The sequence below is a fragment of the Leptopilina heterotoma genome, unplaced genomic scaffold, assembly GCF_015476425.1.
Source record: "Leptopilina heterotoma isolate Lh14 unplaced genomic scaffold, ASM1547642v1 Lhet_178, whole genome shotgun sequence".
NCBI lineage: Eukaryota > Metazoa > Arthropoda > Insecta > Hymenoptera > Figitidae > Leptopilina > Leptopilina heterotoma.
Window position 1 is genome coordinate 208,982 of NW_025110894.1, and position 10,363 is coordinate 219,344.

General features: G+C 30.3%; 1 protein-coding gene across 1 annotated transcript in view; it reads left to right on the forward strand.

Moving 5' to 3' along the window:
• LOC122499893 (tyrosine-protein kinase Drl-like) overlaps positions 1-10,104 on the forward strand; it is a 206,869-nt gene extending 196,765 nt beyond the window's left edge. Inside the window, exon 7 of the mRNA XM_043608469.1 lies at positions 9,846-10,104. Coding sequence (XP_043464404.1) covers positions 9,846-10,089 — 244 coding nt within the window. The 3' untranslated portion in view covers positions 10,090-10,104. The remainder of the gene's footprint in view (positions 1-9,845) is intronic.
• Positions 10,105-10,363: the final 259 nt, after the last annotated feature.

A 10,363-nucleotide genomic window follows, 5' to 3' on the forward strand; every position in this document is an offset into this window, starting at 1 on the left:
AACATTATTTTAAATTAAATGAAATAAGATGTATGAAGAAAAATCTTTGTTAAATATAATAAATAATAATAAAAATTTGTTGTTAAAAAAAAATTTTTTATTTCTACAAAAAATATTTTATTTAAAAAATATATAAATTCATATTTGGATTCAGCATAAAAAAATACATGGAATTAAAAAAAAAAGATTAAAATCGGTCAATAATTAACGAAGTTATGACCATTTTTGTGGATTTGACGGCTGAATTCTGTTCGTGGCGGGCGAAATTCCCGCCTACCGAGTTCCCCCACTCCGCCGTCCAAGGGTTGAAAAAAATATTCAAGTACTTTCACTTGATATAAATGAAAAATAAAAGCACAAAACGTTAAGTTCAATTTTTTTTCATAAAATACATGTTTTGAACTAAAAGTCGTGCGAGTTTCAATAAAAAATATCAATAATTAACTTGTCAGGAATTTTTAAAAAAAAAAAAAGTTAACTCCCCCTCCCCTTCAAGTTAGGTCGGATTTTTTTCTTGAAAAGTTTTGTGGAAACAAATGGAATTATATGCCGTTTATAGCTAATTGATAAAGTGAAAATTGGCTGAGTAATTCCATTTGTTTATGACAAAAAAACACACCCTTTTTTAACCCTTTTTATTATGCACTTAGATAAAAAAATCAATTGGCCATTTAAATAGGATGAAAGTTTGAATTCTTAAGTGTACTTTCCAAAAGAAAAAATCGAAATTCGATGTACCAAAAGTGGGGAAATTCCGTTGAAAAATTACATGTTTTTAGTTAACAAATGGAATTATGCATAAACTATTTCTCCGATCTAGTTAATTTTTTTTGGATTTATTCAGCTACGCAAGGAGAACATTCCTGGTAAGTTATGAACAAATTCGATAATTATTAACAATGTTATTAAACAATTAAAGAAGTGCTATTTTTAATGGTTTAAATTCATTTGCAACTAAACTAATTAACCTTTTTTAACGTATGACCCATCATTTAAAAGGTATTTCCAAGCTCTATAACTTTCAATAACAACTTTTTCCCCTAAAACTTAACCGGAAGCAACGAGCATCGAAAAACCATGTTTTCCAAACTTTGGCGATTGTTTACATTGTTTTTCGCACCCGGAAATCGAGAGCAAACTGTGGGGCTCTTATAAGGAGCCCCCAAACTACCAGAAACCGTTGAGACTTTGCTGTTTGCATTTATGGGCAGTTTTTGCACTCACCGACTGGCCTAAGATAGTTTTAAAGAACTTTTCTCTACTTGTTTTCAGAAAAGTTTCTTAGATAACTTTCTGCAAGCTAACACGGAAAACTAAAAAGCGTAGGACATTTATAGGCCAAGGGAAGCTAACGGGAAACTAACCATGTTAGCTATAGAAGCTAACATGGTTAGTTTCCCGTTAGCTTCCCGCAAAATATGGTGCTATGTGGGAATTAAAGAAGTGCTATTTTTAATGGTTTAAATTCATTTGCAACTAAACTAATTAACCTTTTTTAACGTATGACACATCATTTGAAAGGTATTTCCAAGCTCTATAACTTTCAATAACAACTTTTTCCCCTAAAACTTAACCGGAAGCAACGAGCATCGAAAAACCATGTTTTCCAAACTTTGGCGATTGTTTACACTGTTTTTTGCACCCGGAAATCGAGAGCAAACTGTGGGGCTCTTATAAGGAGCCCCCAAACTACCAGAAACCGTTGAGACTTTGCTGTTTGTATTTTTGGGCAGTTTTTCACTCACTGACTGGCCTAACATATGAAGTTTTAATTTTGTGGTCCGCCATATTGAATCCACCATTTTGAACCGAGTAACAAATCTTAAGCGAATACAATGCATTTTTAAGTTTGTAACAAATTTGAAGCGATTTTAAGAACTTTTTGAAAATATTGTATCCATCCTGTGTTAAATTTTGAAAAAAATTTTTACTTTCAGGCGCCATTTTGAATAAAAAATACCAAAAATCTTCAAACGCAAAGCATATCTTTAATCTAAAACTATCGGGAACAAGTTTTTTAAACTTTAGATGACTTGGAAAAATCGATATTACAACTAAAATTTGATACAATTACATACAACACTGCTTTGTTTTGATGCAAATAAATTTAGTATTTGGACTATATAATTAATTATTTAAGGCGGTGTCAAAGTCGATGCGATTTTTCCATTGAAGCTCAATGCAAAAATCCAATCGACTTTGACACCGCCTTAAAGCAATTAATAGTATATTAGTCTCAATTAAAATATTTAATTATGAAGAATTATTGCATATTTGATACAAATAAATATTTATTTGAATTAAAAACCATGCAATATTGAATCAAGTAATTTTCCTACAACTGATTTAAAGTAATATTTATTAGATCCAGTTATACCATTTATTTCACTTAAATAATTCGAATTTGCTACAAATAACTATATATTTGATACTATAAATTAAAATATTTATATCCAGTAAAAATTTACTTAGCACAAATAAATAAAAAGAAAGAAATAAGTAAAAACAAATAAGTTTAATTACAACCGAACGAGCGTTAGCGAGTGAGGTATATGTAGCTAGTTTTAAATAATTTTTGAAAAAAGTTCTTTGAGAATTTTAAAATCCATTTGTTTACAAATCAATTTCACGAAATTTAAATTATTCAGACATTCTTCAATTAAATACGAATTAAAAAATAAACACTTTAGATACCGTAAAACAGGCTAAATTCGCTCAAATTTTCATGTTTATTTTAAAAATTTGTGAGAAAATCATGAAGATAAATGTCTGTATTGAAAATATATAATCTCTGACTCCTTCCCTTTAATTGTGTCATGTCCAAAATAAATATGTATTGCAAAATACTTACTTACATAGCTATATTGTGTGAGCGAAATTACACCCCAATGTAGGGTTAATTCGCTCAATTCAAATTGACTTTAAAAATAAATCATTTTACAAAAATTTAATGGTTACATAGAGTTATTTGAACATAGAGAAGTTAAAAGAAAGTCTAAAGTCAGTAAAATAAATATTTATTAACATTGTGTTTTAGAATTTGACAAATTAATACATTTCAATCATAAAAATAAAATTTCTTGATTGTCATGCAAATAACAATAAAAATGGTTTAAAAATCTGTAAAATAATATCTTCCTCTAATATTTCTTTTCAATTTTAGTTTAGAAACTATTTCTTCTCTTCTTAAGTTTTGTACGTTAGGGACAAGAGGGAAAACAAAATGAATATTTTTCCTTCTTTCTTTTGCAGTAATTCGATTTCAAATACGTTTTCGTCAATGTCAGTGACTATTTGTCCTACTTGTATTTCTTCTTCAGCTTCTTCTGATGTTGATTTTATTGATACAAAATCTTTGTCTTTTAAGACCAGGAAGTTTTTTGACACATCGTTATTATTGGCATTAGCATTTATAGAATTATGATTCTCTTCATTGGTTGAATAAGGAAAATCCTCGTCACTGCTGTCAGATTCAATTATTTTCCTCTTTTTCGGTCTACCAGCTCGCTTTGTTTTTTTTATTTTATTCAAAGATTCGTCATTTTCATTTTCAACTTGTACCTTTTTTGGCCTTCCGCGTTTTTTCTTTTCTTTTCCTTCTTGTAGATCATTTTGTTTCAAAGAATTTACATCCTCAATGCACACACTTTTCCCAGAATCAATCTTTAATTTCTTACTACTACGAGCAGAAGGATTACTTGATTCAAATCGTTGTTTTTCCAAATAAGAGACGAATGTATCAGATAAAACGGTGGTATTTTTCAAGATTTTATCTGCGTTTGGCAACCTTTTTAAAACAGCTTCTCTATTAAGTGGGATGATACCGCATGCCCTGAATCCAGAAAGAATATTTGTCTTCATTTTGTCGCCAACTTGTTCAACTGCTGATTTTAAAAGCCTTGGAAATACTGCCTTGGGAACAACTCCCCGGTTCTTACATTTCCACGTATTTAATATTTCTATCCAACTTTTCTTCAAGGATCGAAAGACAGAGACGTCCAATGGTTGCGTGAGATGGGTTGAATTCGGTGGCAGTAAGATGAAAACAATATCATTTTGTTGGCATAGTGAAATTACGTTTTGAGAAATGTGACTAGGTAAATTATCACCTATCATAGCTTTTTTACCTGGAAGATTCTTAAATAAAGGTAAACAAATAGAAAGAAACCAGTCTTCAAATATTTTCATGTCAAACCAGCCCGATTCATTTCGATTATATCGTGCACCGTTAATTCCTCCTTCAACCCATGTAGGGTAAAGATTTTTCGCTTTATACACGGTAAGGTGGAAGCAATTCACCATCTCCTGTTGCAGCAAACATCACACTTACAGATGTTTTGGTAGAGTCAGTTATTCGTTCTGGATGTTTTGCACCTCTTTTCACAATTACTTCAATAGATCCCGGGTCATCAGTAAAATTAGTTTCATCGTAATTGATAATATTTGATGGGGGAATGCCATTCAATGAAATTTCTAAATTATCAAAGTATTTATTAATAATCGCATCATCAATTTTAGCTCTACATCTTTTAATATTTTCACTCAGGCGCAATGATAATCTGGTATAACGTTTTAAAAATAGAATAACCCAATCTCGACCTGGTCTATTGTTTTTAAAACGACTGTGTCGTTTTTCTTTATTCAGGTACATTTGTACAATGTTTCGGAGGTCATGACTTGTTAGAGGAAATCCCCAAGATCCTGCAGTTTCCAAAGCTTCGACAAGTACCGTCTCTTCCGTGGACGATAATTCGCATGGATGTCCATGTTTTTTTTTATGTTTATTTTTAAATTTGTCATTCAAAGTAGAAAATGGAACTTCATATTCCTCCGCAATTTGCCTTATTGATTTCCTCCCTTTCCTCACTTCTTTAAGTGCATTTTCCATTTGCTCTGACGAATATTTAAAATATTTAGAAGCATTCGTCACTTTTTTTTGCACTCGTCCCATGAGCGAAATTACCCTAAAAATTAAAAACTTTTTGAAAAATCGATTTTTTACGAAATCTGTTTAGTTTTTTTATGATTATTTTTTTTGTTAATCAAGCTAGGGATATAAGAAATGAGAATCATATTTACACTTAACACAACACTTTTTTAATTAAACTCTACAATTGAGTTTAACACACTATTTGTCTAACACGAAAAATGGACATTTATAAATAGATATAATTTTTATTTAAACTTACCAATAAATCTGCTTCGAATTAATTATAGAATAAAGCTTATTATTATTTAATTTTGTATATTTTTTTGGATAGACTCCCTGAAGAAGAAATCATTTAGATTTCGAAACGTTGGAGTAAATAAATATTTTATTTATTGTCCGAATGTTTTCGTTTAATTTGCCTTAATTTACTAAAAAATTCAATTTATTTAAATCATATTTAAAATTAAAATTACAACTTACTTTAGCTTGCAAGAATATTTTTCATTACTTGCAACTTTTTTTGCGCTTTAACGTTTTTACGCAGACATGGGACTAGTTTTTAGACGTATTGTGCCTTCGGCTTACGGTCACTATCAGAATGTAGAGAAAAAGTAAGGGAGCATTTACACCTTCTGTAAAAATTGTCCAGAACGGAAGGTGTAAATGCTCCCTGAAGCTTCTACCATACAATAAAGAATAGGGAGAATAGTTAATAATTCAGCCATGATGTGTTATCGTTTTAATACTTAAAATTAAAAGTTTTTTTTGAAAATAACCGAAGACCGGAGGAATTTACTTGCGGCCCGGAAACCCGGAGATCTACTTCGCAGCCCGGAGTCTCCGGGCGAGGCCCGAAGAGGTGACAACTCTACGACTTCTCATTTTCGTACATAAGTATAAATTCACATTTTCTTTATGAAAATGGTGAACTGAAGTATTCAATTTGGTAACTATACCCAGCATAGCTGAAAACATGAGAAAACAACTAAATTTTCATTGCAAAACAAACTGTGTACTTCCGCATCGTGCTGTCGATGCGTACTTAGTACGGTCTGCTCATGCGCAGAGATCAACAGAGTTCACGTCGCGAAAAGTTAAACTGTTTGACTATATCAACCGCACGGACGATGAAGAAGTTTTTACCCTTTCCCCTTGTAATTTCAAGGAGGAAAGGGAAAAATTTCCCTTTCTACATGTTGTACGTCCAATCGCTCTCTGGAGCTTCTTCATCATCTGTGCGGTTGATATAGTCAAACAGTTTTATTTTCGCAACACGTCAAAAATGCTGTTTTACAGGTCATTTTAATTAGTTATTTTAGTAATTGCTTTTTATTGCTCATATAGTCAAAAATGATTTCATTGGAAACTTTGACACTCTAATTTTCCATTTTCGTAAAGAAAGTGTAAAAATATATATTACGATGTTATTTTGTTTGGATTTGTAATTTAAAATTATAATAATTATATTATTATATAATAATTATCTAATAAATAATTATAAAATTATATGAATGGATTTTTTCAAAAAAACAAAATAAGATCTCACTAAAGTGTAAAAATGTTCATTTTTGTGGGAGAAATGGCTGTTACAAAAGTGCGATTTTAGTGCTTGGTTTGTTTACCTTTTAGTTTGTTTACATTTCACAACTTGGACATAGCCAGAATAGACAGAATAAGGGTCAGTTTCACCAACTACGATTAAATGATTAATCAATGATTAACGTGAGTTTAACCGCTCACTTTTAAGGTAGTATTATTGTTTGTGTCGATCAAAAAATCGATTTTTTTCATTTACTTTTGTGTTCTAAATTATCTGAAAAAGATAATTCCTAAATTATAGATTAAAATTCAAAGAAATAAAAAAGTTATACGCGCGTAATGGCAATTTAAACGCGTTTTTCTTAAAACGATGTTTTTCAAATTGGCGGACAGCATAACTCGAGTTATTTTCAACCGATTTTAAAAAATCATCAATAAACAAAATTTTTTTTATTCTTGACAGGCAAAATTTGCAATAATATGATGCAAAAAGTTTCATTACTTTAAATAAATTCATTACCAAGAAAAAAATGTTGTTTCAACTCATTTTTCACTGCTTACAGACTATAACACTACCTTAATCGATGTTGGTGAAACTGACCCTAAGATTTAGAAGAAAAATTGGTTGGGGGAGCACTTTTGGGTTAAACTTAATTCAAGCTAACCGTGGCCTATAAGTTATTCTCATAGTGTAGAAAGTCATCTTTAAAATAAGCCAAATGTCATTAAAAAGCGTTAATTATTTTAGAAGTTATTCAAAATTTTGTAAAACATTGATAATGAGGATTTTTTAAAAATATCTAAATAAAATATTGGTCAAATGACTTCTGAAAAATCTTATTCTTTTCAAAATTATATCATCTTTCAAAAAAAAAGAAAGAAATTTTAGTTTCAATACAGTTTATGTTTTAAAATGTTTTTCATTCACCTGAAAATGGGTGGTCCCTCAATTTCAAACGGTAGTGTACTTACGATACTTTTTATTCCAAATGCATAAAAGTGGCGATTTCAGATAGCAGACGACAGGGAGTAAAAGTCATTTAATTGTTTGACTTGTATGAAAATGGCGTTCATTCTTTTCCTAGGACAAAAATAACTCATGGGAACAGCTGTTTTTTTGTCTTAGGAAAAAATTGAACGCCATTTTCATACGATCGAACAAATGAATGACCATTACGTCCTGTCGTCAGCTATCTAAAAGCGACATTTTTGTGCATGTGGGATAAAAAATTTATTATGAAATCGCTCTCATTGCAACAAGTTTTCTTTGCAATAAGGATTTAAAAAAGCAAAAATGTTTAAGTTAAATAATAAAGAGTGAAAAGTGTGCTAAGTAACCCCGGTCTCCCTTCATCAGTCTTAACCCTCTGCCTACGCCGACTTATCCTCACTCTAGCGCTTTTAAATATAATTCCCATAGTCCCAACCAGGCGATGAATTGTCGTTTTTTGTCGATAACAGTCACTTGAGTAGGCAGAGGGTTAATATCTCAAAACCAGAAAGAGGTAAAAGCTTTAATCATATTTTAAATTTTAGATCTTTCCAGGGGAGATCGATCATTTCATAAAGTTAGACTATATTTTTTGCATTAAAAACATTCGAATTGACTTACTTTTGAATCTAATTCGATCAGAATTTATTGGTATTTTAAAAATCAAAAATTGTGGAAAATATCGTTTTCTCAACTTTTTTGTTTAAAAAATTTTGTGTAACCATTAAACTATTATAGCCATCTTACAAAATTTATATAAACTAGTCACTATTTTTACGCGCTACGCACGCCCCTTTTCTTTCTGCTATTAAAAATGGAAATGTTTTTACACCGAAAAGTTTCTAATATTACTCTAAAGATACACACATAGTTATTAAAAACATTTTATCTTTAAAGGATTAAATTTTATTTTAAATTTTGTGTACCTATTCCCTTTTAGAATAATATGTTCTGGTAATATAACATTATCATCTGCATTATTTAATTCACCATTGACAACTTTAAGTAAAAAATCTACAAACTCCGTTTCTTGTGGTAGAGCTCTCATATTATCTGTTAATGTGTATTTTTTGAAATATTTCTATAGTTTACTATTTTTTATTGATAAATTTACTATTTCTGATTAAGTACCCTGTTCTTTAATTGGTAAAGTTTGTCGAAAATCTCCGCCTAGGATTACAATTTTACCACCAAAAGGTTCGTTGGAATAGATAATCCATAATTTCTAAAGCATATTTTGGAGCCATTGGTGCTTCATCCCAAATAAAAACATCTATATTTTTTAAAAAGAGGCCTTCTAAAGATTGAACTTTAATGTTTGAAGATGAATCACTGTATAATGGAACGGGTAAGCCTAAAACTTTATGAACAGTTTTTCCATTAACTATTAACTATTAACTATTTTTTGAGTTGTAGAGTGAGAAAGAAATATAAAAATTATCAAATTTTCTCATTTTTGGCTCTTGATTTCAACTTTTTCAAAAATCTAGAAAAATTCAGATAACATTTTTCTAAAAACACATAAATCTTCGTTAGAATTTCAGCTTTAAAATAAGCCTTCGAAAATTAAAAAAGGTTAATCCATCTTCGATATATCATTATAAATGTGAAGCCGTGTTTCGACCGATTGGTGCATTGAAATTCAACTGTGACGACTCGATTCTGGCTTCGCGCGGCTGCGAATGAGAGAGGAAGCAGGGACGAAATCATGCGGGGGAACTATGAACTTTCGAGTTTCTTTATATTACTTGTGAAACATCATTATTTATTATTCCCCAGCATAAATCAGTTCCTGTTTTCTCTCCCATTCGCAACCACGCGATGCTAGAATCGAGTCGTCACAGTTAAATTCCAATGCACCAATCGTCGAAACACGGCTTCACATTTTTAATGATATATCGAAGACAGATTAATCTTTTTAGTTTTCAAAGGCTTATTTTAAAGCTGAAATTGTAACGAAGATTTCTGTGTTTTTAGAAAAAATTTATGTAAATTTTTCTAGATTTTTGAAAAACTTGAAAACAAGAGCCAAAAATGAGAAAATTTGATAATTTTTTTTATTTCTTTCTTACTCTACAACTCAAAAAAAATTAACGAAATGACTTCAAAGAGTCGCGTGTAATCATCCTGATACTCGTGGACGGTAGTGTATATTTATGAAAAGTTATTCATATATTTCAATCATTATCTCTATTGGGAGATAATATGTCTTGACAATGTTGCATCAACAGAGCCAAACAATATAGAAACAGGGTCGACATAGTTAATCTTAAAACAATATTGGCAATATTGTGATGAAATGTTGTGGTATTTGGCCGTATATTAATATCACTATTGATTATTATTGTACAAATATATACTAATAATGATATTTTCTCTATTTAGGGTGGATGAAGATTTAAGAGTTCAAATTACAGACAATGCTTTGGCTAGAGATCTCTTTCCTCAAGATTATCATTGCCTTGGTGATAATGAAAATCGACCAATCAAATGGCTCGCTATTGAAAGTCTTCTAAGTGATTCATTTAATACCGCTTCTGATGTTGTAAGTTTGACCCATACATTATTACATTTTTATATCCTATATAAGAAATCTGCTATTTTTATGCTTGTTATTGGTTCTTGCTAAGATGATAACGCTGTCGGCGACAACGCTTGCTATTGGTGCATTGTTGTGTTAATTTAATTAGATTAGAAAATGAATGTTAATTTAAAGTTACAGAAAAAACATTGAAATACAGTTTAATTAAAAAAAAGTTTTTGTTTATTAATAAATTTTTTTTATTTTAAATTGAATAATTAACACGAAAATACATCTTTGTGCGCGCGCAGTCATGCTACGCCATTTTTGTTCCCTTCTTGGTAGCGTTCATAGTGCTGTCGGATGGTATTTCTTTGTATAT